Here is a 27,500-nt window from a genome sequence, read left to right on the forward strand (position 1 = left end):
GTGAGTAAATATCTAATCATCTCACCCAGGTCTTCATAACATGAGACCCAACATGGATGCATGTCTTTTATTTTCTGTTCTCCAGATTCTCTCTTTGTGGTCCTCTGCTTTTTCTCATCCCTCTTTCATCCTTCTCTCTCCCTCGTTCTTTCCCCTTTATTTTTCTCTCTTACACCTTACAGCTCAGGGCTGTCAAACATCTCATCTCATCCTCTGGTTATTTGTCATCTTTTACTCATCATGTTTGTTTGTTTGTGACCCCACTACTCATTGAGCTCCACTGGCTGCCTGTAGCTGCTCGCATGAAGTTCAAGCCACTTATGATTGCTTACAGAGTGATTGCTGGTTATGCTCCCACCTACTTAAATGCTCTTGTAAGGGCAAATGTTACTAGCACTACCAGAGCAGGGGCGTCCCTCTCCACCTTTATGAAGCTCTTGAAGACCCAACTCTTCAGAGAGCACCTCCCTTACTAACTTGCACTTCTACTAGTACTTAACTTGCACTTACAGCAGTTACATTCCTGCACTTTTTTTTCTATTCCTTATGTAAAATAGTATGTATTGTTACACTAGGTCTTTATTGTTCGTAGCTTGATTGTTCTCTCCCTTGTACGTCGCTTTGGATAAAAGCGTCTGCTAAATGTGAATGTGAATGTGACCTTTTGCCTTGACCTTTGGCCCACATCACTCTGTCACACTCTTTTTCCCACCTCTTTTTCTTTTCATGCCTATTTTGCCTAATGTTTCTTTCTTACTTTCTTTCTTTCTTTTTTTCTTTTGTTCATTCTGTCTGTTTGTCTCTTCATTAGATTTTTGTAAAATGACTCCAGTCATTAACTCACATCAAAGTAACTCCAGTAAGAGTCATAATCAGGGTTTTTCCTGGGTCAAAATGGGTCTTCGGTGCTCAAAAAAAAAATGCGCGCACAGCCTGTGTTACCCAGTCACCTTATTAGCAGACATCTATGTATTTTTTTTTTTTTTTTTTTTACCATTTCATAAATAATGGAGGCTATGCTTCAGGAAATCATTTTGCTTCCACTTTAGATTAAAATAGATAGGCTAATAGATTGACAATAGTCCAAGCCCCATGGTGCTATCATGTTAGGTTCAAAGATTATTAAGGTTTACCTCTTTACATATATATGCAAACTGCTGAAATGTATATCAATAGAATCTAGAACTAACCAGTGGTCAGAAATGGAACACACAAATTATGAAATTCAAGTTTATCTATTATTACTATTCATTTTTATTATACAAACCTACACACAATTATTTTTGTTTTTATTATTAAAACTGTCCACAAATATGTTTAATAGTGTGTTTAACTTATATTGGCGCACCAATGGAGGCTGCGTTGGAAATCGTTAATCAAACTTTTGTCAGCATTTTGAGTGGAAATTTAATTTGCATTTGTAGCTCACAAGACATATGCTGGGTTCAACAGTAAGCAGTAGCTCTCAAGACATATGCTGGGTTCAACAGTAAGCAGTAGCTCACAAGACATATGCTGGGTTCAACAGTAAGCAGTAGCTCTCAAGACATATGCTGGGTTCAACAGTAAGCAGTAGCTCACAAGACATATGCTGGGTTCAACAGTAACCAGTAGCTCACAAGACATATGCTGGGTTCAACAGTTAGCAGTAGCTCACAAGACATATGCTGGGTTCAACAGTAAGCAGTAGCTCACAAGACATATGCTGGGTTCAACAGTAAGCAGTGGCTCACAAGACATATGCTGGGTTCAACAGTAACTAGTAGCTCAAAAGACATATGCTGGGTTCAACAGTAAGCAGTAGCTCACAAGACAAACAGTATGCTGGGTTCAACAGTAAGCAGTAGCTCACAAGACATATGCTGGGTTCAACAGTAAGCAGTAGCTCACAAGACAAACAGTATGCTGGGTTCAACAGTAAGCAGTAGCTCACAAGACATATGCTGGGTTCAAAAGTAAGCAGTGGCCTACAAGACATATGCTGGGTTCAAGACACCAGTAAAAACGATAAACCCAACCTCGGAACTTTCCACTTCTGAAAAAACATGTGTTAAAAAACATGACAATCAATACAGTATAGATTTCAGCAGGAACATCTGCTGTCTCACCTGCATGACCTCTGAAGTAGAGACTGAGGTGTAGGGACTGATGGCACCATTCACACAAGGACTGTTCACACACACACACACACACACACACACACACACACACACACACACACACACACTGACATGGACTAAATCTACTCATATGTACACATTATGGACTGTTCACATTCACACACCATAACACACACACACACAATGTGTGAGGTCAGGGCAGAGGTCAAATAGGAACAGTTTTTCTCTTTCAGGATACAGTAAATCAGCCTGGGACAAACATAATTATACACCTGAATATTAATCACCAATCCTCTACTCTCACACACAAACACACACACACAGGTCAGATAGGCACAGCTCTTCTCTGTCCAGGGTTTTTCCTGGGTCAAAATGGGTCTTCGGTGCTCCAAAAAAAAATGTGCGCGCTGCGCGCGCAGTCTGTGTTACCATGTCACCTGGTAGCTTACATTTTACCATTTCATAAATAATGAGGATATGCTTCAGGAAATCATTTTGCTTCCACTTTAGATTCAAATAGATTGACAATAGTCCAAGCCCCATGGTGCTATCATGTATGGTTCAAAGATTATTAAGGTTTACTTCTTTACATATATATGCAAACTACTGAAAATGTATATCAATAGAATCTAGAACTAACCAGTGGTCAGAAATGGAACACACAAATTATGAAAATCAAGTTTATCTATTATTACTATTCATTTTTATTATACAAACCTACATACCATTATTTTTGTTTTTATTATTAAAACTGTCCACAAATATGTTTAATAGTGTGTTTAACTTCTATTGGCCCACCGATGGAGGCTGCGTTGGAAATCAAACTTTTGTCAGCATTTTGAGTGGACATTTCATTTGCATTTGTACAGGTGTATTCGTGCACGTCGGGCTGGCCCTCGTAGCGGAACGACAGTTTACAACCGCACCGGTTTATCAATGATAATATTAATTTGAGATGCAACACAAATATATCCGCTCTCCTCCGAACGAGCTGAGCTTTCATTGATAAACCAATGCGGTTGTCTGCCTCTCCAGAGGCCCCGCGGTCTACTGGTCCTCGTTCAAACGGGTAAACAAATCAAATAATAGCCTACACCTGTGTAGGTCCTCAACATAGCAGATATTGTAATACATTGAAAGCCATGAATACTGAAAATGGAATGTTATGCTCAAAATCACCGCCGACTGATGAAGTCAGGATGCATACGCAAGTTGAGTAATTGAGTGATTGGCAGCTGGCCGCTCTGTCCATTCGCGCACCTCACAGTTGCGTATTGATCAGACAAGAAAAGACACGCTTATCAACTCGATTACTATTGATCAAAACAGAACGAGGGTTCGGCTGTAGCCTATACTTGAAACATACTATTGAGAACATATTCGCTGACATGCATTGCACGCGTGATGAATTGTGGCTTAATGGTGTTTTGAGCACTCACCGTCGACTTCAAGGCGGCAGCTGCCTGGAAGGCGCTCCTAGCTTGCCACTTTAGAGAAGACGTTGGTTTGAATTTGAGAAAGCAGCTAGCTAGCAGTTGTCTACACTTGGTTAAAAATCTAATTACGGTAGATTCATGCTAGCATTGCGCTAAATAATTAGACAGCTAACATGAATTAGTGGTGTTAACATAATGTCAGTTATTGTATATGGCATTAATATTATTCTAAAACACCTTCACTAGTTGTTTTAACCGGATTTGTAAGCAGGTTGAAAACAACATTTTTGAAGTAAAGTGCCTTGGTTTAAAACAGCTAAAAGCTAGCTAAATTAAGTTGCTTGCTCAAATCTCAAATTCAAACCAACGTCTTCTCTAAACTGGCAAGCTTGGAGAAGCCTCTGTTCAATGATTGGCTCAGGGGGTGGGAGGCGGGATGCGCCTTCCAGGCAGCTGCTGCCTTGAAGTCGACGGTGAGGGCTCAAAACACCATTAAGTTGAATTGCACCCATAGGCGGAGATCCCGGGGGGGACGTGTCCCCCCCTACCATAAAGTTGTCCCCCCCAACAATTATTGGAAACAAATTTTTTTTTTTTGAAAAATATAGTAATATGAAATAAAAATACGACGACACAAGCGGTGCTAATTATAGACGTAAAACAATGTGTTTTTTAAGTGTTGAAAAATCATGTTCCCCATATTCCTCAAAGAGGGTTGGTTCACATGCTGTTTCCAACGGGCAGGGCTACCGGCAGCTCCGTGTTTCAGTTAATCAGCCCAGTATCCTACACGGTCAGATTGTCAGACTGTTTCCTCCTCTGTCCCCTGTCGCTGCCGCTATGATACACGATATCTAAAGAGATTTACCTCATTCTCGAACGCAGTAAGAACATGTAAAGAAGAAGTTTCTTTTCTAAACTTCATTTACGAAGTTCCAATCGATATGCACAAGTATACATACGTTTATTAATGGATTGGCATGACAACGTGAACGTTTGCCGATAACACACGCATGCCGGTAATTAACACCGTTAAGATAGCTAGCTAGACAGTCTAGACACTGTCCTGTCAGGGGTAGGTTCATGCTAGTTAATAAACGTAGGTCTACATCTCAGTGCCTCTCCAGATTTGTTAAATTATCTGAAGGTAAATTAATGTCATCTTTTCCTGCGGTCCATTAACTATGCTGGTCCTGCAACATGGGCTGGCAGTGGTACAGTGGGTAGAGAAGTCGTAATTTAATCAGGAGGTTACTAGTTCGATTCCCTGTCAAAGTGTCCGTGAGCTGTTTTATAACTTATTTTGAGCATCAAGTTCTCTTGAACTTTATACATTATTTGTCTGTAAATAAATATTTCGTGTTAGTACATTTAATGCTGTTTAGAGAATTCTAAAATGACTTAGAATTTCTGTTTGTAAATGTGATAAGAGAATTCGGTATTTAGCAGTTTATGCTAGCTCTCGTGCTAGCTCTCATTTATGCTAGCTCTCGTTTTTTCATGTCCCCCCCCCGGAATTACTCTCTGAAATTTGACCATGTATTGTCCCCCGCTACAATGAAATGGGATCTCCGCCCCTGATTGCGCCATGAATTACAGCTTATTTTTTTGCCTTAGGCGCTCGGGATTTGTCGTAGGCGCTCGGGAAAAGAGCTTAGGCGCGCGCCCACATTTTCTCTATGCAGGAAAAACCCTGATAATACTATCTCATCTTAGTGTGTCTCAGGCTCCCATGCCCAAGGTCACATGTTCAAGCCCAGTAAGAGACTGTTTAACAGTAAGGTTTAACTGTGGAAAAGGTTACAAACACCATGAAGGGAATGTGCAGCCATCTCTATTGGTTGAGCCAGACGCCACTCTCTTCTTCTGATTGGATCAGCGGTTTTGGACTTTTTATCTCCACCCTTACTGTTTCTGCTGCAGTGTGTCTAATGTGTGAATGTGTTTATCATGGCTGCTGTTACTGATGTCAGAATACAGCAGCCCTCTGTCTCTCATGCAGTCTGGGTCACTGGGAAACAGTCGTCATGGAGACTGGTGGATTGTTGTGTCTTTTCCCTTGTCATACAGATGGGAAGGCTACTTTACACGACAGACATGAGCTGGATGGGGTCAGTGGTCCAGAAGAGACTGATTGATTATTGTATTCTATCTTTTATCCTGTAGATGGTGTTATTGAGCAGCAGTGTGTAGAGCCAAGACCCTGAGCTGGATGGGGTCTGTGGTCCAGAAGCTCATGAAGACAGGGTGGGATCCAGCACACACACATCAGCCTCTCTCCTGCAGAATGTCTGGGGAGGAACATGAACATGTTCTCAGCTTCCAGCAGCACACAGCAAACAGCCTCTTCCTGAGGGGAGCACAACAGTGAGATGAATGGAGTGTGGAGGAGTGTCCTGATCAGCCAGAGATGATTGACAGCATGCAGCATGGACTCAGCAGACAGAGCAGGACCAGTCTCTCTCAATCATGTGCACACATGAAGATATGGACTGGGGGGGGGGACTGTAGGATTATCCATATCTGTTGTATAAATAGGCTTCCTGGGATTGTATTTGTTTTGTGATATACGTAGCCATGTGGAGATATAGAGTATTATTGAGATTGTATGAATATCTGTCAAAACCTGTGTCTTGACAGTGTGTAGTTAATGAACACTGTCTCTTTAACAGTCTTTGTTTATCAATGATGTCACCAACACCATATCTATAGTTCAGGAAGTGTATTAGTTGATTGTTAACCAAGAAAAAGCAGATGTATTGGCCTTATTAGTTGGTTTAATGCTAGATTTAAATTTGAATGTGCAAGTTAATATTACATGTGCTGGTATTAGCACAAACTAACCCTTACTGCATTATGTTGGATGTGATAATACATTGTCATCAGTTTAGCTAAAATACACATCTTAGTTGATCAATGATAAGGTGCATGGTAGGAATTGCATAGCGTTGACACACCTAATACACATTTTTTATTGATGTACTGAAGTTCACTAAGCACCCTCTTCAGCGTGGTGATTGGAGGAGGGGTTGAACTAAGCACCCTCTTCACATGCTGATTGGAGGAAGAGTTGTCTATCTGCCAATTTATGGGGGTGTATAGGGGTGGCAGAATAACCTGTATGTGTGTCACAGAGAGAGTTATATGATCACAGTTATTACAAAGTTTCTTGATTTAATATATATGTATATTATGTGATGTAGTTTCTCTTTCAGAAGCGAGATACTTAATAGATAGTAAAAAAAAAAAATAATAAATAAATAAATAAATAAGCTAATAAATGAATAAGTAAATGTTCTTGAGAATCTGCCTCGCGTGTCTGAAAGGCTGGTGACCTGTAATCTTCGCGGCGTTCAGCACTGCCGTCTGTGCAAGTACAGCAATCTAGACTATTCTCATCCGTAGTTTCACATTGGTGGAACGAGCTGCCTAGCACTCCTAGAGCAGGGGCGTCCCTCTTTACCTTCAAGAAGCTCTTGAAGACCCAACTTTTCAGAGAGCGCCTCCTTTCCTAACCTGCACTTCCTCTTCCTTCCTCTACCTCTCCGTATATTTCCTCTAATGCTATCTCCTCTTACTAGTACTTAACTCGTACTTAAAGTAGTTACATCCCTGCACTTCTTTTTATTTATTATGTAAAATAGTATTGATTGTTACACTAGGTCTCTATTGCTCGTAGCTTGATCGTTCTCTCGCTTTGGATAAAAGTGTTTGCTAAATGACTAAATGTAAATGTCTGAATGTAAATATATAATGTTTAGGACACCCCCTGGCTCTGAATCTTACTATCAAGAGTAGGTAAAATGATCATAATAATCTTACTATCTAAGAGTAGGTAAACTGATCATCATAATCTTACTAAGTGAGTAAACTGTTTCAGAATGAGAATCAGGTTTTATTGACCAAGTAAGTTTGCACAAACAAGGAATTTGACTTGGTGAAGTAAAGTGGCTCTCAATGTGCTTACACAAAATATACATTACAACACAATACAAAACAACAGTGCAATGGTCTAAGAAATGTAATAAATATATACAAGGCGGAATGGCTATACAGTAACTGTGAAACAATAGTGCAAGGAAGAAGTGGAGAGTGCAAGAAGTGCAGGGATAAATATATATGCTGCAGTGGGTTAGCTGTTCAGTAGTGAGACAGCTAGGGGGAAGAAACTGTTTTTGTGCCTGGAGGTTTTGGCGAACAGTGATCAGTAGCGTCTACCAGAGGGGAGGAGTTTGAATATCAATCAATCAATCAATTCAATCTTATATAGCGCTTCTCTATATACCCGAATAGTTTGTGTGCGGGGTCTGCAGTGATTTTTCCTGCCCGTTTCCTGACTCTGGAGGTGTACAGGTATTGGATGGTGGGCAGGTTGGCACCGATGATCTTTTCTGCAGACCTGACTGTCCGTTTAGATTGTGAATTGTGAACGAATTATCCATAAAATCCATGTAAAGTGGCTTTTTATTTGCCTACATCTTGTAAGAAAAAAATTATGTTTTATGTGGTTGATGCAGCAGTCAGTCTTTATTCCAGTAAAGAGCAATTAATGAAGCACGTGGAACATACTCCAGATTCAGTGGTGTAGGTCTGAACCACAAGCATCTCAGACTATAGCCATATATGCTGTTTAACACACCTCCTGGGCTCCTAATGTAAATGAACTAGGCACCTACTTTAGTTTTTTACTCCATGCATTGCTCTTGCTGCTTGTTTTTATTGATTTTATGTAAAGCACCTTGAACTGCAACTCTTGTATGAAATGTGCTTTATTAATAAAGTCTTACTTACTTACTTACATTCACACACATATTCACACACACATTCACACACATATAAATATAGTCTTACTTACTGCAAGTAACCGGTCTGGTGCCCATTTGTAGTTCTGTACGACAATCAGGTTTCTCCGACCCGCTGCCCACATGTTTGGTGGGCACAGTGGCTGCTTTGACACGTGGCAGATCTGGCAGGCTTACGGTAGATGAGATGGATTCATGTGTCTGTTATAGTCTCAGAAAGCCCTAGTGAAAGAGTTATCAGTAGTAGAGAGGCACTAGTGAAAGAGTTATCAGTAGTAGAGAGACACTAGTGAAAGAGTTATCAGTAGTAGAGACACTAGTGAAAGAGTTATCAGTAGTAGAGGCACTAGTGAAAGAGTTATCAGTAGTAGAGAGACACTAGTGAAAGAGTTATCAGTAGTAGAGAGGCCAAAAGATTCTACATGGTTCAATAATCCCACATAAGGTGACTCTCTGTGCTTGTGTGAGTGTTTGTTTGAGCTTTTAGTGTGTTTCTGTGAGTGTTTGTTTGGGCTGTTAGTGTGTGTGTGTGTGTGTGTGTGTGTGTTTGTGTGAGTGTTTGTTTGAGCTGTTAGTGTGTGTGTGTGTGTGTTTGTTTGAGCTGTTAGTGGAGGCGATAACTGCACTTTCCTGCCTAGGCTTGACCAGTCACGCCTCGACACCATCTTATGAAAGTACGACAAACAGCAGAAGGTAAGCAGGGTTATAGTTCATATTAGTGAAACTAGTGATGTCTATTTAAATGTTGGTTGTACCAGGGCTCTTGAATTTCCTAATGTGATCAATTTCCTTTAGAATATCAGTTCTATTTTGATATTTGCATACTTATGACCTAGCTCAAGTTCTCTGAGTTTGCCAAGTTCATTCTGAGGGTAAATCCATGCTCTCGAACACTAAGCTTGTTGTCGTATTCAGTGAACAGCAACCCCCTGTCCTCTAGCTGTCTGTTCAGTGTGTGCACTGAACACCACTTAGATGCTGAAACACAGTCCCCTTCAGTGTGTGCACTGAACACCACTCAGATGCTGAAACACAGTCCCCTTCAGTGTGTGCACTGAACACCACTCAGATGCTGAAACACAGTCCCCTTCAGTGTGTGCACTGAACACCACTCAGATGCTGAAACACAGTCCTGGTTGTGTAAATGGGCATCATAGTGTCCTTGGACCGAGCCATAAACAATTCCAGCCAATCAACACTTTGAATCAGGAACACAGAAGGGAGGGGTGTAATATGATTGGTTGTTGAGCTCAAATATCATTTGAGCTGATTGTTCTGATCTGGGAATCTCTTTGTAGAGAAGATGGAGCTGATTGATCCGATCTGGGAATGAACCAAGGAAACTGGACCGGGTGTTGAAGAGGCTGAGCCACACCATCAGCTGGAAACGATTCTTTTGACGAGTTGTAGCGTCCAGAGTCCAAAGTTCTCTCCAGCTGATCTCCCTCGTCCACATCATGCCAGTTCATCCAGTCACTGTTGCTTGTCTATTCAATTCAATTCAATTTAATGTATATTGCGCCAAAACAGTAAAATTGTCTCTAGGTGAGGTAGATATAGAAAAAGAAGGGGGGGGGGGGGGGGGGGGGGGGGGTTGGCTGAAGGGGAGGGAGGAAAAGGGGGACATACATGTGATACATGTACCCAATACATACAAACACAACATGGGCATTTTGGTCTCTATGGGCTGCAGGTAACCCCCCTATGGAGGTGACTAACCCCTCCATCTGTCCTCTCTAGAGGTCTGTGTGACTGTGTGATCCCTATCAAATCCCCACCAAACTACATGTGATTCATTATTATACCAGATGGAGGACTAAATGATCTGGGTATTTAAAGGAAAGATAGTAACAAGCACTCTGTAGCCAGAGACTCCCACTCTATGTGTGTAGCCTTCATCCTTTAAGCAGCCAGAGACTCCCACTCTATGTGTGTAGCCTTCATCCTTTAAGCAGCAGAGACTCCAACACTCTATGTGTGTAGCCTTCATCCTTTAAGCAGAGAGACTCCCACTCTATGTGTGTAGCCTTCATCCTTTAAGCAGCAGACACTCACACTCTATGTGTGTAGCCTTCAGTGTGATGAAGATGAGCCCCCTGCTGTCAGTATGATGAAAACGAGTCCCCTGCTGCCAGTGTGATGGAGACGAGCCCCCTGCTGCCAGTGTGATGAAGATGAGCCCCCTGCTGCCAGTGTGATGGCTAGACGGCATCAGGGGCGAATCTAGGTTCCCACTTTTGGGGGGGCTAAGCCCCTAGATAAAACCTATTATTTTTCCTGTGACCCAGCAAAAGTAGGGGGGTCTGTGGGCATGCTCCCCCATAAGACATTTTGGAAAATATCCTTTTAAATAGTGTCCTCTAGTGGGTTTTAGGAAGAGAAATTAACAAATTTAGATTTAAAATATGGCACAACAATAAACATATTGTAGACATCTGCTGAGATAGGTGCTAATTATACTGTAGGGATGTGCAGCGCAAGTGAGTAGGTTAACATTGTAGGCTAGAGTTCACTAGCTAGTTATAGCTGGCGGAGCTACTGAGTAGGGTAGCATACCCACAGGATCAATGAACCGGCATGATAAAAGAGAGCCACGACATATGTAATTAACTCGTGATGATTGAACCATTTCGTTTCTTTTACTATTTTAAACTTCATGTGCTATACCTTTATATCAAGCAGATGATTATTGCAGCTTTCACCAGCTTGGGTTGGACAGTCGCTCCGAGTCTGTTTACTAGACGTTATCACCGTCTGTCTGCACGCTCGCGAGGCTCATTCACGACCAAACAGAGCCGTGCGCTTGCCACGACAGTCTCAAACAGGCGGGATTCCTGTGCTCCTCGAGACTCTAAACTTTCTAACTCTAAAAATTAAATAAAATAAGTTCACTAAATTGGTTGTTAGGTGTGAATTTGACAATCTCAAAATAAAATATATATATATTTTTGGGGGGGCTAAGAAAACTTTTGGGGGGGCTCCAGCAAAAAAAAAAGAGAAAAGAGAATGAGGAGTGTTTAACCTGAAATGTTTCAAGAGTGTTGAATGTTCTAAATGCTTAAATGTTTTGTTGAAAATTATGATTGTAAAACAGTGCCGTGGTGGTCATAGAGCAGAATTGCAGCTACAATTGTCATTGGGTCTGTGTGCAGGGATGGGTATCATGTAAGGTCAAGCATCATGAAGGCCAGGGTGCAGGTGAAGGCCAGTGGAAAGTAACAAGCAGTCAGGAGGGGGGTCACTCACTCACACCCACCCACACACACACACACACACACTCGCACATAAGCACACACACAAGATGATGGCAGTCAAGGTCAGACCAGGCCTCCAAAAAAGTGATACCAAGCAAATTGGCAGGAGGGCCTATCTCCCTCAAAGCAAAAGTTCCCCCGCAACAGGTGAGCGAGAATATTCTGAGTGGCCAAAAGCGTAGATAAAATATGAGGAGATATAAGGGAATATTCTGATTGGGTCAGTATAGATGGAGGTTGAAGATCGTGACTTGCAGAAAGTGACGAATTATGAGTATAAAAAGTCAATGCATTGGGTGTTTTAGTCAGAGCTGCTCCATGGACCACCGCTCTCGTTTTGGATGAAATGTCTGCAAGGATGGAATAAAACTTTAAATAAAACAGTTTATCGCACTCTGGACTTCTGACTCTGATTGAAAAATTACTTTAAGATTTGGAAACAGTTGTTAATTCGCTACAACAGTTTCTCCAGAATGCTTGGCAGGAAAGTGGTTTGTAATGTTTAATGAAAGCCATAAGTCTATTGAAAACATGCTCTATTAACCATTGAAGTATGCAAGTAGAAAAGACAAGTTTAATGTTGATGCCATAGCGTTAATGGTAAGCAAAGAGTTAACTGTTGAGATAACTGATACGTATACCACTTCTCAGTCGGAAAAGAGGGATGTGGTATATTGGATCGAGCACTCGGTGCTTGATTGTGTTTGACTGTCACTACTACGGATTTCTGTGATAGTTTGTTCATGCCTGGCAGTTGAGAGATTCGCCCGCCAGGAAAGGATCTAACTTGTGCTGCATCCTCGTCTCCGTGCATTTGTATCTAACAGTGATTTAGATAACCCACGAATAGTATATAACAATAACAGTAATTATACATATAGCATAAAGCCACAACAATGCGGTAGGTGCCCTTTTGATCTTTTCGCCCGTGCTCTTCAAACAGCCGCCACTTCCGCGCACACAAAAGTGAAACTAAACTCGATTCTTCCATTTTGCGAACACGGAGTTCGATTGTTCAGCAAAGAAATACCCAGAAACTACCGTTTGTGAGTATCTCATCATTTAATTGTAAGCGGTTAAATCGGTGCTTTAACCACATCGATATTTAGCTGCACTAACTATGCATGCAGTTTTTAGGAGGATGCAGAGGCTTTATTTGGTCACGTCGAATCAAATATTTTCTGTGTTGGTCCAGTTTGTTTGTCTTACTTCCATGGCGGTCGCACGCTGTGTTCACATTCTTATCTGGCAACAGGGAGCGCCAAAGTGGTACTGGAGGAACGGGCATAATATATCCTTAATAGGCAGTAGAGTAAAGTAGAGGGAGCTACATAAAGGTGCAGATTCTGTGCAAGTATTACAAAGACACAAATAAAGCCAACTGAGTAATTGAAGGCAGTTGAAAATAAGGCAGCTTTGAGCTTCTTTTTAAAACAGGTTAGAGTTGGGGCAGATCTGATCCCCATGGGGAGCTGGTTCCAGCAGTGGGCAGCATAACGGCTAAATGCCATCTCACCCTGTTTAGCTTCAACTCTGGGCACCACTAGCTGACCAGCTCCTGCAGATCTAAGAGACCTGACAGGTTTATTTTCAGCAAGTCAAACTTTGAATTCAGTTCTGTATGTAACTGGGAGCCAGTGCAAAGACCTGAGAATTGGAGTTATATGCTCTATTTTCTTAGTTTTGGTTACACTTTGTGACACTCTGTGTATGTCTGTCTTTCTCTCCCATTCTCCAGTATAATACCAGGAGAGGGATATCCCAGGAAAAGGGGTGTATTTGCCCCAAAATGAGTTCCAGTGAAGAAGAGAACCATGATGATGAGCCTCTGGGGTAAGACAACAACAACAACAACACCAACAACAATAATAATATATTTACACGTATTATTTGTTTATTTAAGTGTCTATCTGTTTGTTTGTTAATTAGTGTAATACATCTTTTTTTATTATTTATTTGTAAGCAAACAGTTACAAAGTACAAATAAGAGCAGATTATGCAAGTATCTGTGGGTGTGTGGGAAACACACTGTTGGCATGATTTCTGTCTGGCAACTAAAGCTGATTGGATGAGAGCTAACTGAGTGTTTTTTGTTTTCATTTGGCTGCCTATCAGAAAGTAGAACCCAAATCACAGTAGAGCAGGGGGGTATTCGTCGTAGCTCGCTAAGCGGTTTAGCGAGCTAATTTTCAGGCTAAGATAAAAAAACGCCCCTCTTTTTGGTTCGTGGAAGCAACTTTTGATAAATCACCATAGTTACATATCGATTAGCACTAACCTGCTCCAGGGCAGGATAACTTAAGTGTAGCTGGATAAGCTTGCCACACCCCCGGAAAAAGGAGGGATCCCATTGACCAAGGACTGATATTAGATAGTTAATAAGATTAGCGGAGGGAGAGAGTTCTTTGCAATCGCCAAGATCAATTATTCTTGTATGAGCGCTACCGATTCAGCCGACAAGGAATCATTAATTTACAAGACCTTCTCGAGTCATTTATTGCAAACACCACAGTCGAACATTGACTGTCTTGCGCTTTTTTGCGAGTGGTACATTTTTGTAGTGTCGGTGATGCGGAGAACAAAGCACTCATAATTATATGAGCGTTATTAGTACACCATAGCATATCATTATTGTAGAAAATGATTAAGGTGGACTCATGATAAGAATGGAGAGAAATACAGACAATTTATTTGCACTGCTTCAATTTATTGCATTTGTTATTAATACATTTAGTCATTTAACAGACGCTTTTATTCAAAGCGACTTACAAGAAAATGTAGAATTATATCGAGGAAGGAGGTGAGGGTATTTGAACTAGCAACTTTGTAGTTTCGAACCCCAGGGGTACGTTCGTCGTAGGATTGAAGCTAAGTTAATCAATTGGCCTTTTAGCCCGTTAAGATTAGCGAGCTGATTGAGAACAGCAAATATCGGTTCGTTAACGGCTGACCCGCATCCTAATCATGTGGTTAATTTCAAGCAGGCTAAAGTTATCATGGCATTTGCGCGTGCACGTCCTACTTCAAAAGGCAGGAAAGGTCGATCACCAAAACCATGATTTTCTAACGGTATAATGGTTCTAAACTCAAAGAAAAGGGCTCTTTTTTTCTCCACTGGCAAGTAGGAGATGAACATGAACGCTTATGAAGAATACAAGATCATAATCATGGCAAAATTCAACACCACCACCGCTGTGAGAGCAAGGTGTGTTGGGATGTTTATAGGGTGATATCTATGTATGAATACCTGACGCCAAGTGTCAGCTGGTACAGAGGTTTCATCTACCGGTATGCATCTGCATGGTTGCTAGTTCAAATCCCCTCATCTCCTTCCTCGATGTAGTTTTACATTTCCTTGGAAGTCGCTTTGAATAAAAGCGTCTGTTAAATGACTAAATGTATTAATAACAAATGCAATAAATTGAAGCAGTGAAAATAAATTGTCTGTATTTCTCTCTATTCTTATCATGAGTCCACCGTAATCATTTTCTACAATAATGATATACTATGGTGTACTAATAACACTCATATAATTATGAGTGCTTTGTTCTCCGCATCACCGACACTACAAAAATGTACCACTCGCAAAAAAGCGCAAGACAGTCAATGTGGTGTTTGCAATAAATGACTCGAGAAGGTCTTGTAAATTAATGATTCCTTGTCGGCTGAATCGGTAGCGCTCATACAAGAATAATGGATCTTGGCGATCGCAAAGAACTCTCTCCCTCCGCTAATCTAACTCTAATATCAGTCCTTGGTCAATGGGATCCCTCCTTTTTCCGGGGGTGTGGCAAGCTTATCCAGCTACACTTACGTTAGCCTGCCCTGGAGCAGGTTAGTGCTAATCGATGTGTAACTATGGTGATTTATCAAAAGTTGCTTCCACGAACCAAAAAGAGGGGCGTTTTTTATCTTAGCCTGAAAATTAGCTCGCTAAACCGTTTAGCGAGCTACGACGAATACCCCCCAGGAGTGCGTAGTAACTGGACTATTCAGAGATGAGATAACATTTGTATTTATGTAATGGCCATTTGTTTTAATCAGATATTTGGCATGGTTGTGTTCTAAGTCAGTAGCTGCAAGTAGAATGAAACTGAATCCAACTGTATCTCTAAAAATGCTAACCCATCTATAGTTTTAGACCACTTTTAGCTCAGCTGATCCGACCGTCCTCGGCTTGTTGATAAAAATGATGCCAGAAGTGAAATCTGGAAATATTTCGGATACATTGCAGATAGTAAAGCCCACCGACACACATAGACCCGTCTGCAAAAAGAATTTCAAAGCAACTCAGACAATAGGAGGCAACACGTCTAATATTGCAAAGCACCTCTCAGACAGACACCCCAAACTTTTCAAGATTGAGTTCAGAAAACGACAAGTTAGCAAATGTGAGTGCAAACACGAACACCCCTGTTACGACCCGGCTCGTGAGCCGCAACATAAATTGGAGACAGACCACAGAGTCGTACAAAAATAGCATTTATTTCCATAACACCAAAACACAGAGTAAAATAGTAAGTGCCAAGCACCAAAACCCAATAGTGTGCACACCAGCATCAAACGCCTGGTGAGCATGCAAGGCCTTCTTCTGAGGGCAAACCGCCTGGCTTTTATCCACACCTCCCCAGGTGTGGACAATCAGGCTAATTATGCCCATTCACCACCGAATAAAAGCTGTTGCACTGCCACTGCAAAGCCAGTAGGGGTTTAGAGGGGCGTAACACTCCAAAGCTCACCCATACACAGCCTAACACAAGTAGCCTTAGCCTAGTTTAGCGACAAGCGATTTTCCCCATCACAGAATTTTGACGATGCGTAGTACAATGATCATAATGCAGTGTGGTTAACATAATGGAACCGCATTTTTTACACTAGTAATGTTAACTGCCATAATCTGAAAACGATGCATTTAATCTTCCATCATCATGGGTCGTGTTTATTGTTGCAGATGGCCGTTTTTTAAGGATAGGTTAGCCGAAGGGATATCGGATGGCCCTATGCATGTCGCCTCGTTTAAGGCGTTGATCTAGCTTTCAATTTGGCTGCAAGAACGTAGCCCAATTCATTGTCAAAATTAAGCTGTAGAAAGAAAACGCTATACATGCAAAATAACCTACAACTTCACTAATGTGGCCTATATGATCATGAGGTCAGAATGCACACAAAAGTGCACCAAATGAAAAACAATTGATGCAATAGGCTCCATGCTGGAGAGCTTAGAAACCTTCATAGTGCATATATAAACATGCGTATTCCGGTCATTTTGAGACCAAATTCAAGTGTCTATGACCTTCAGAAGCTGAGATACAGATGCCCTGGACGAAGGGCGTGGCAAAGTCTCGATGTTCGCTCGGGTTACAGTAAATGACAGCGCCCTGGATTTGTTCCTAATGGTCTAATTAGCCAGAAACCGTTGAGAAAAGTCATGCCGCTCAAACTTCATACTCAACCTATGGGCTGCTACTGCAGTATTGTATCAAAGTCATAATTTTGGTATCGTGACAACACTACACCCTAGTCTCAGTCAGTTGATGACTGTGATCTGTTGCCATGACTTCTGCTGGTGGTGGGATTGAGCTTGTATCGCCCATTACCACCCCCCAGTCGCAAAATAATTTGTGTTCAGGTCAAATAATCAACTTTCGAGGGGAAGACTCTTTGACTGGACAGTAAGATCATGGCTCTAGTCTTTATTCTACATAATTTAATGTGTCTCAGTAGTGAAGCTATCAGCAAAGTTGGGTAGTGTGTGTGTTCATTATATAACTCTATGTGGGAAGAAATAGGAGTGACTGAAAAGGAGGGGGATGTGATTGGATCCCAAAGTGATCTCTATGACTGAATGGAGAACTAAGAGCTATTCTAATTGGTGCGAATCGCCACAGGTTGTCCAGTAAGAGCAGAGAGATGTCAAAGTCCCAATGCAAATGTATTCATTTACACACACACACTCAAGCCATGAATGCCACGAACCAACCGTGAATAGGATGAACTGTGATTATTGAACGCCGAGACGATCGTGAATGCCTTCTGAATCGCAAATCGTCCAACAAACTCTTCTGATGATGCTTCTCTGCTACTTTCTTTCTTCCAACACTGAACAGTAGTGGGTCTGGTTTATATAGAGGTAACGGAATGATGTGACGGATAGGTCAAGGGCCATTCTGATTGGCTATTGCTTATCTGTGCGATCTGGGGGAGCCGTGAAACAGTCTTGGGGGAATTAAACACCGTCTGGTCACCTTCTGTGCACGTGCAGCCCACATAACTCTGGGAAGACAGAATTGGGTGACCTCTCTGTGTCCCCAAATATTGTGCGTGGCAACAGGGGTGCACAGCTTTGACACTGGCAACAGGGGTGCACAGCTTTGACACTGGCAACAGGGGTGCACAGCTTTGACACTGGCAACAGGGGTGCACAGCTTTGACACTGGCAACAGGGGTGCACAGCTTTGACACTGCTGGTAGCTGCAAACCTTCTGGACACTGGCTCTCTGTCAGGGAAATTCCCCTAAACAGTTAACTAGCAGATTAAAGACACAACCCAGCATGGAAGTGAACTGGACTTGTTTACGCCGCGTCCGGCGGAGAGCAGACACCTCGACCAGGGTCTCTCTGACGTGCCATGCGGAAACAAGTCTCTTTATTGAAAATCCAATGTTTACACAGGATGGCAGACAGGATTCTGGGATACACTTTAGGATATCTGCACTTAACCCAAGAAGATGTTCACAGTTCATACATGACACTCCCATGGTTGTACCATCTCGTCTTTGGTTCCCAGAGATAAGAATGTTTACCTAAAACCCCCAAACCCAAACTCTGGGTCTTACAACAATAAATCAGTCTTAACCTAAACATTTCATGACACCTCTGAGTTCCAAATCTCCCTTTCTCACAGACTAAGAACAAAGAAACAAACTAATATCAAACTACAACACATATCATGATAATAATTATATAGCATATTTCTTTCACACTCTCCTTCAAAAACTTATAATTCTCTGTGTGTGTGTGTGTGATTAGCAGTAAGAGGAAAGTTTTTATGATGGAGGGGTGTGTGTGTGTGTGTGTGTGTGTGTGTGATTAGCAGACAGGAGCGGTGAGAGGAATGTTCTCCTGATTGGTGTGTGTGTCTCTGTGTGTGTGTGTGTGTGACAGAGAGGAGCAGTGAGAGGAATGTTCTCCTAATGGAGGTGTGTGTGTGTGTGTGTGTGTGTGTGTGTGTGTGTGTGTGTGTGAAGCAGACAGGAGAAGTGAGATGAATGTTCTCCTGATGGAGGTGTGTGTGTGTAGCAGACAGGAGCATTGACAGGATTGTTATCCTGATTGAGGTGTGTGTGTGTGTGTGTAGCAGACAGGAGCAGTGAGACGAATGTAATCCTCTTCTTTTACATAATTGAATGTGTCTAAGTTGTTAAGTTATTAGCAGAGTTGTGCCATACTGGTTGGTATGCGTGTTTGTTGTGTATATGCCTATTACACACACACACACATTCAACCTTGGTGAAATGCAATCATAGACACAACGAAGTTTGCTTGTTAACTTGAGCTTGCTGCTCTCTTTACTGAACTCATCATGGCACTTCAATCTCATTCCATATCAATGCGCATGTCTTATATGAACCAATGCTATAGTGCGCAGTAACCATACAGTGGTGCTATAAGTAGAACACATAAGATAGTGCATGAAATCACATACATAACAGTGTTCAGCATATAACTATGTGGGAAGACAAAGACTGACTCTCCCTCAAAAACTTGTGTGTGTGTGATTAGCAGACAGGAGCAGTGAGAGGACAGTCTACATGATGGAGGGGTGTGTGTGTGCATTTGTGTGTGTGTGTGTGTGTGTGTGTGTGTTTGTGTTTCTGTGTGTGTGGCAGACAAAAGCAGTGAGAGGAATGTTCTCCTGGTGGAGGTGTGTGTGTAGTAGTAGTAGACATGAGCAGTGAGAGGAATGTTCTCCTGATGGAGGTGTGTGTGTGTGTGTGTGTGTGTGTAGTAGTAGACATGAGCAGTGAGAGGAATGTTCTCCTGATGGAAGTTCTCCTCTTCTTCTCTAGGATGGGGGGATCTAGCTCTAACAGGAGGTCACACTCCCCAACCCCCACCTGTGTGTCCATGAAGAGTGACAACTCTGTGGATCGTTATATCGACTTTGGAGGGGGAGATCCTTCGGCTGGACAGTAAGATCATGGCTCGAGTCTTTATTCTAGATCAGGGATTCCCAAAGTGTGGTGCGCGCACCCCTGGGGGTGCGTGAGCTGCCTCTAGGGGGTGCGCGAGAGGATAAATGTAATGGTGGTCTAATGGTGTAATAATTAATATTAAATATAATTTTTTTAAATGTAAGTGGGATTTTTCACAAAATAAAAACATGAATTATGAAAATTCCCTTTGTAAGATTTAAATTTAAAATTAAAAACGTACAATTTAATAAATAAATGCACTTCAGCTCCTGCCGCCAGACTGTCTTTTACGTACACACTAGCTAGCCTAGCGTGTGCAGATAACGTCAGCCAACAGCTAACTTTCATTCATTCATTCAGCAACATTCATGCAAATATGCTAAACTGGCTGAAATCGGGGAAACTGTCAGGTGGGACATCTGAAGATATTACTCATAAAACAGAGAGTGTGAGGAATCGGAGGCGAGAGAAATGGAGGTCTGATGATCAGTCGTGATATGTAACTTTATTGTAATTTGATTCAGATTAATGTAACCGCTATGTATGGTTAATTGCAAATTAAATGTGATGCAATCTGTCTCTGAGCCAGAGGTTCCGCTAGAAAAAAATGTTGCCGGTCAAAGTGACCGGCAGAGTTTTCATTTTCCGGACATTTTAATGATAAGCCGGTCAAATATCTATTAGGCTACTGCTTCTAAATTAGCCTATTTAAGAAAACTGACGGCAGGCTATGTAGCTTAAAGAATGACATAATCAGGTCGTATAGAATGCAACATGTTTATTTGCCTAAGTTTACAATGGGAAAAAAAACATGAATGTCTGATGCGCGTCAATAAATGGCCTTTAATCGCAACCTGCTGTGGCGTTAAATTGAGCGCCGCAACATGGTCATTGCTCTGACTATGTTCAATGAGAGCAGAGATTCTAAAATTAGTCGACCCTCTTGTGAATCCGTTGCGTCGTCCTGCCTTTTCGCAGTGCGAACAAAACATTTTATCGTTACTATCAATTACCTCACACCTTAGCCAAGGGAACTTGTCACTCCATTCCGACCTAAACGCCCGACACTTCGGCCTTTTCTCTGGTGGAGCTGTCCGAACATCTATGGCTTCAGGTATTACATGTTCATCCTCATCAGACGGTTCACCCTCATCAGTTGCGTTTGGCCTCTGAAAAAAGCTTTTAAGGCTAGTCTGCTTGGCCATGTTTGATCCGTCTCACTCAGTTCGCTCCTTGTTTATAATCGACGGTTTGCGCTTTATTTAAAATGCAGCATATGCGTGTTGTTTAATAACTTTCAAACGGCAGAATAGCTTGTTCCTTTCAAACATAATAAGGGCAGTGCATGTTTGCTTTATAGGCCTAAATATTAGGGTTATTCTCAAATTCCGATTGTGTTTGGGGGACGGGATTTCTAAGCAATTCCAATCGGACAATTTGACCGGTGAGATCTAATATTTTCGAACATTACATTTTTTTCCGGCAATTACCGGAAAACGGAAACGCTGCTCTGAGCCTGTGCGTGTGTCCTCGCCATCTGTAGGCCTATTGCTCTTTAAAAGTGATGCCTTGTGTAACTGAAATGTATTGAAACTTTGTTGCAGTGTTTCAGGGCGTTTTCACACCTGTAGTTCGTTTGCTTTGTTCTAATTCAGCGATTAATATGATACAATTTTGCAGTTGCCCCTTTCTTCGGTTTGTGTTCACACTGCAACATTTAACAGCGGACTTAATCTTGTAATCAAACGCCATGCGCAAGCAAACTGTTCTCTCATAGGTCCGATTTTAATGCGGCTATAAATAGGCTCTGTTGCTTTTTTTATTTTTTTAAAGTGTGGGTGATTGGGGGTGCGTGAACCCGGTCCGCATGTAGAAGGGGGTGCGTGGCCTAAAACGTTTGGGAACCGCTGTTCTAGATCATTCTGTGTGTGTTTGTAGCAGACATGAGCAGTGAGAGGAATGTTCTTCTGATGGAAATGTTTGTGTGTGTGTATGTGTGTGTGCGCGCTTGCTTGTGTGTGTGTGTGCAACTTTGTAAATCCTGTCTATGTGCGCACCCTTGATTATGGAAGTGTGTGTCCATGATTCCATATGTCGAATAATCAACTTTCGAGGGGGAGACTCTTTGACTGGACAGTAAGATCATGACTCTAGTCTTCATTGTAGAGGAATGTTCTACTAATGGAAGTTCTCCTCTTTTTCTCTAGGACGGAGGGATCTAGCTCTAACAGGAGGTCACACTCCCCAACCCCCACCTGTGTGTCCATGAAGAGTGACAACTCCGTGGATCGATATATCGACTTTGGAGGGAGAGACCCTTCGACTGGACAGTAAGATTATGACTCTAGGATTTATGCTGTGTGTGTGTGTGTGTGTGTGTGTGTGTGTGTGTGTGTGCGATTAGCAGACATGAGCAGTGAGAGGAATGTTCTCTCCTGATGGAAGTTCTCCTCTTCTTCTCTAGGATGGGGGGATCTAGCTCTAACAGGAGGTCACACTCCCCAACCCCCACCTGTGTGTCCATGAAGAGTGACAACTCTGTGGATCGTTATATCGACTTTGGAGGGAGAGACCCTTCGACTGGACAGTAAGATCATGGCTCTAGTCTTTATTCTAGATCATTTAATGTGTCTCAGCAGTGAAGCTATCAGCAATGATGGTTGGTGTGTGTGTTCATTATATAACTCTATGTTAAGAAATAGGAGTGACTATAATATGTTAAGAAATAGGAGTGACTCCTTAAAAAAGAGAACACTGTGTCTGTGTGTGTGTGATTAGCAGACAGGAGCAGTTAAAGGAATGATCTCATGATGGAGGTGTGTGTGTGTGTGTGTGTAGCAGACATGGATGTATATATGCTGTGTGTGTAATGGCCATTTGTATCAATCAGATATTTGGCATGGTTGTGTTTTAAGTCAGTAGCTGTAAGCAGAATGAAACTGAATCCAACTGAATCTCTAAAAATGCTAACCCATCTATAGTTTAAGACCACTTTTAGCTCAGCTGATGAACACCAATAGGTACTTTGCTAAAGGTCTCAAGTGGCGTTCAATCAAACAGAGCTGTTCCTTGAAATGTCTACATCCCTACAGTTGAAAAATAATTTGGGTCATTTTAACAGTTTCGTATTTGGTTTACATACATTTTTCATAACTCTCACAGACTACACGCAATTAACAAATACTAGCACATTTTCTAATGTGAGTTAACAAATTATCAAAATAAGAAATGTAAGAAATGAGAACAGAAAGAATTGGGATTTGGGTAATTTTGAGTGTAGTGATATCTTGTTTTGTTTTATGTATACTGCTGATAACTTTGTGTTTTTCTGTGTGTGTGTTTGCGTGTTTGTGTTTGTGTTTGTATTTGTTTGTGTGTGTGTGTGTGTGTGTGTGTGTGTGTGTGACAGAGAGAGTAGCAGTTATATAGACTACATTCCTGCTTTACTGGTAGTGGTGTGCAGACACTAAAGTTAAACTGATATTACAGTAAACAAGTTATTTAATATTTGTTCTTGGTTTCACACACAGATACCAACCTGGTCCGGTAAATGTGGAAATGCAGCAGATCCACAAATCCCATCTTCAGAAGAAGTTTCAGTGTCTGACTGAGGGAATCACAAAGCAGGGAGATGCCAGACTCCTCCATGAGATCTACACAGCGCTCTATATCACAGAGGGGGGAAGAGGAGAGGTCAATGATGAACATGAGGTCAGACAGATAGAGAGAACATCCTGTAGAGAAGCAGCACGAGGCAGACCAATCAACTGCAGTGACGTCTTTAAACCCTTATCTGGACAATACAAACCCATCAGAAGAGTGCTGACAAAGGGAGTGGCTGGCATTGGAAAAACAGTCTCTGTGCAGAAGTTCATTCTGGACTGGGCTGAAGGGAAAGAGAATCAAGATATCCACTTCATATTGCCTCTCCCTTTCAGAGAACTGAACCTGATGAAGGAGAAAAAACTCAGTCTGGTGGAGCTTATTCAGCACTTTTTCCCTGAAATTACGGATCCAAGATTCTTCTCTGGTTTAGAGCATGTCATGTTCATCTTTGATGGTCTGGATGAGTGTCGACTTCCTCTACATTTCAACTCCAACCCAAGGTGTTGTGATGTGACAGAGCCAGTCTCAGTGGACGTGCTTCTGACAAACCTCATCAAGGGGAATCTGCTTCCCTCTGCTCTCCTCTGGATCACCACCCGACCAGCAGCAGCCAATCAGATTCCTCCTGAGTGTGTGGACCAGGTGACAGAAATAAGGGGATTCAACGACCCACAGAAAGAGGAGTACTTCAGGAAGAGAATCAGTGATGAGAACCTGGCCAGCAGAACTATCACACACCTGAAGTCATCTAGGAGCCTCTACATCATGTGTCACATTCCAGTCTTCTCCTGGATTACCGCCACTGTTGTGGAGAGAACATCAGCCGAATTGGGGAGTGTAGAAATGCCAAGGACTTTGACTCAAATGTACACACACTTCCTGATCATTCAGACAAGCATGAAAAATGAAAAGTACACAGAGAGAAAAGAGAGAGATGAAGAGATGATTTTCAAACTGGGGAAACTGGCTTTCCAACAGCTGGAGAAGGGCAATCTGATCTTCTATGAGGAAGACGTGAGAGAGTGTGGCATTGATGTCACAGAAGCATCAGTGTACTCAGGAGTGTGTACTCAGATCTTCAGAGAGGAGTCTGGGCTGTACAAGGGGAAGGTGTTCAGCTTTGTGCATCTGAGCATTCAGGAGTTTCTTGCAGCTTTATATGTGTTCCTCTGTTTCAGCAACAAAGAGAGAAACATGCCTGACCAACAGCAAACCTCTCAGCTCTCTGCTCTCTTCAGAGCTGCAACACTTCATGACCTACACACAACTGCAGTGGATCTGGCCTTACAGAGTGGGAATGGACACCTGGACCTTTTCCTCCGCTTCCTTCTGGGCCTCTCACTGGAGTCCAATCAGAATCTCTTAAGACACCTACTGCCACAGACAAGAAGCCAATCACAGAGCTCAGAGCAAACAGCCCAGTGTGTCAAACAGAAGATCAGAGATCAGGATACTTCAGACAGAAAGATCAACCTGTTCTACTGTCTGAATGAGCTGAATCACCATGCTGTAGTGGAGGACATTGACAGGAGCTCAGGAACTCTGTGTGTGGACATGCTCTTACCAGGAGAGTGGGAGACTAAGAGATTTCTGTTTGAGATTCCAAAAGAGCAGCTGGATGAGTTTGACCTGCAGAAGTACATAAAGACACCAGAGGAAGATCTGACTGAACTCCTCAGTCCCGATGAGGTTCTGCAGAAGCTGGTGCCAGTGGTCACAACATCCACATCAGCTCGGTAACACTTGGTGTACTTATGTGTGTGAGTGTGTGTATGTGAGAGAGAGAAAGTTAGATAGAGTTCCCTGTTCCCTTCCCATCATGTGTGTGTGTGTGTGTGTATGTGAGAGATAAAGTTAGATGGAGTTCCTGGTTGTCAGTAGACCGCACATCATCAAATAGTTGACTTTGTTCCTGGTAAATGAACTGCCCTGATAAGAGAACATTTCTCCTAAACTGAGAGTAGAGCAAACACTCCTGACTGCAGTTCATACCTCACATCAGTCCTAATATGGATTGAAGGTCAAACACTAAACAGTATATTTACACCTGAGTTGTTTGGTGTTTTCTATGGGTTACTTAACTTTAGACTTGTTTTGAGTATGTAAAATATTTTTCTATATTATACATTTCCTGTAAATAGCTTTAGTGCAAGGGTAGGGTTGTATGCCAACTATATCACATTTTATATTACAAAGTCCAACTCCAGTTTATTTGAGTTATGGTGTGAATGCTAAAACATACCCAGATGGCTGGGATGGCTGTCATGTGCTTTTGGATCCAAACTGGCTTAATCACGATACTTTTGCAATGTTAATGAACACTGTTCTGCTCCACCCTTAAGTGGGCCTTATAGGGCAGCAACACACCACCTACTAACCCCTGGACCCTGTAGGACACTGGACCCGTCTGTTGTTCAGGTGTATCATGTTGTTTCTCCCAGGATGAATGAATGCACCCTGACAGAGAAGATGCTGTTCCTATCTGGCCTGTGTGTGTGTGTTTGTGTGTGAGAGTAGAGGATTGGTGGATTTAATATTCAGGTGTATCATTATGTTTGTCCCAGGCTGATTTACTGTATCCTGAAAGAGAAGAACTGTTCCTATTTGACCTCTTGCCCTGACCTCACACATTGTGTGTGTGTGTTATGGTGTGTGAATGTGACAGTCCATAATGTGTACATATGAGTAGATTTAGTCCATGTCAGTGTGTGTGTGTGTGAGTGTATGTGTTTGTGTGTGTGTGGGGGTGTGTGTGTGTGTGTGTGTGTGTGTGCGCGTGTGTGCGCGCTGCGCGTGGCGCTGTGTGTGTGAACAAGTCCTTGTGTGAATTGGTGCCATCAGATCCCTATCATCCTCAGTCTCTACTTCAGAGGTCATGCAGGTGAGACAGCAGATGTTCCTGCTGAAATCTATACTGTATTAATTTTCATGTTTTTTAAACACATGTTTTTTCAGAAGTGGAAAGTTCCGAGGTTGGGTTTATCGTTTTTACTGGTGTCTTGAACCCAGCATATGTCTTGTAGGCCACTGCTTACTTTTGAACCCAGCATATGGTTCCTTGTGAGCTACTGCTTACTGTTGAACCCAGCATACTGTTTGTCTTGTGAGCTATCTGCTTACTGTTGAACCCAGCATATGTCTTTTGAGCTACTAGTTACTGTTGAATCCCAGCATATGTCTTGTGAGCTACTGCTTACTGTTGAACCCAGCATATGTCTTGTGAGCTACTGCTTACTGTTGAACCCAGCATATGTCTTGTGAGCTACTGCTAACTGTTGAAACCCAGCATATGTCTTGTGAGCTACTGGTTTACTGTTGAACCCAGCATATGTCTTGTGAGCTACTGGTTACTGTTGAACCAGCATATGTCTTGTGAGCTACTGCTTACTGTTGAACCCAGCATATGTCTTGTGAGCTACTGCTTACTGCAGCACCTGCACCTAATGCACTGTAAATGGCTGCTTGTCTGCATCACTGCCATGGAATAGAGAGAGCATCTCTAGAGTCTTCAGCATCAGCATACCTGGTAGGCCAGTGCTTTCCTATCTGGCGTGTGTGTGTGTGTGTGTGTGTGTGTGTGTGTGTGTGTGTGTGTGTGTGTGTGTGTCTGTGTCTATATGTGTGTGAGTGTTTGTGTGTGGGGAGGTGTCTATGTGTGTGATGTATGTGTGTGTAAGATATTAAAGGATAGGTAAGATACTTACGTCTTTTGAGGTGAGGGGTTGAATATTCAGATTCCAACTGTATATGTATATATATATTATTCTATCTCTAGTTCTTCTTGCTCTGTCTCACTGCTCTATGTGCTTCATCTTACTGGACTGTCTCACTGCTCTATGTGCTTCATCTTACTGGACTGTCTCACTGCTCTATGTGATTTAGTGTGTGTGTGTGTATCCCTGTGTGTGTGTGTGTGTGTGTCGTGTGTGTGTGTGTGTGTGTGTGTGTGTGTGTGTGTGTGTGTGTCTGTGTGGTATCCCTGAGTGTGTGTGGTAGGGGATAGAGGATTGGTGATTAATATTCAGATGTATCATGATGTTTCTCCCAGGCTGTGTTGCTGTAACCTGACAGAGAAGAGCTGTTCCTA

The 27,500-nt window shown here is 42.2% G+C and overlaps 3 protein-coding genes across 3 annotated transcripts in view; 2 read left to right on the forward strand and 1 right to left on the reverse strand.

Annotated features, from left to right (window-relative positions):
• LOC122133143 (protein NLRC3-like) overlaps positions 1-27,500 on the reverse strand; it is a 383,696-nt gene that overhangs the window by 72,783 nt on the left and 283,413 nt on the right. The window lies entirely within an intron of this gene.
• The window catches only part of LOC116221878 (protein NLRC3-like), a 131,212-nt gene that overhangs the window by 22,717 nt on the left and 80,995 nt on the right, over positions 1-27,500 (forward strand). The window contains exon 2 of the mRNA XM_031574006.2: positions 13,351-13,445. Coding sequence (XP_031429866.2) covers positions 13,402-13,445 — 44 coding nt within the window. The 5' untranslated portion in view covers positions 13,351-13,401. The remainder of the gene's footprint in view (positions 1-13,350; positions 13,446-27,500) is intronic.
• On the forward strand, positions 23,302-25,168 carry LOC116221881 (protein NLRC3-like). The gene has a single exon (XM_031574014.2). The coding sequence runs from the start codon at positions 23,366-23,368 to the stop codon at positions 25,151-25,153; it is 1,788 nt and encodes a 595-aa protein (XP_031429874.1). The 5' UTR covers positions 23,302-23,365; the 3' UTR covers positions 25,154-25,168.

The sequence above is a fragment of the Clupea harengus genome, chromosome 9, assembly GCF_900700415.2.
Source record: "Clupea harengus chromosome 9, Ch_v2.0.2, whole genome shotgun sequence".
In the NCBI taxonomy this organism is placed as follows: Eukaryota; Metazoa; Chordata; class Actinopteri; order Clupeiformes; family Clupeidae; genus Clupea; species Clupea harengus.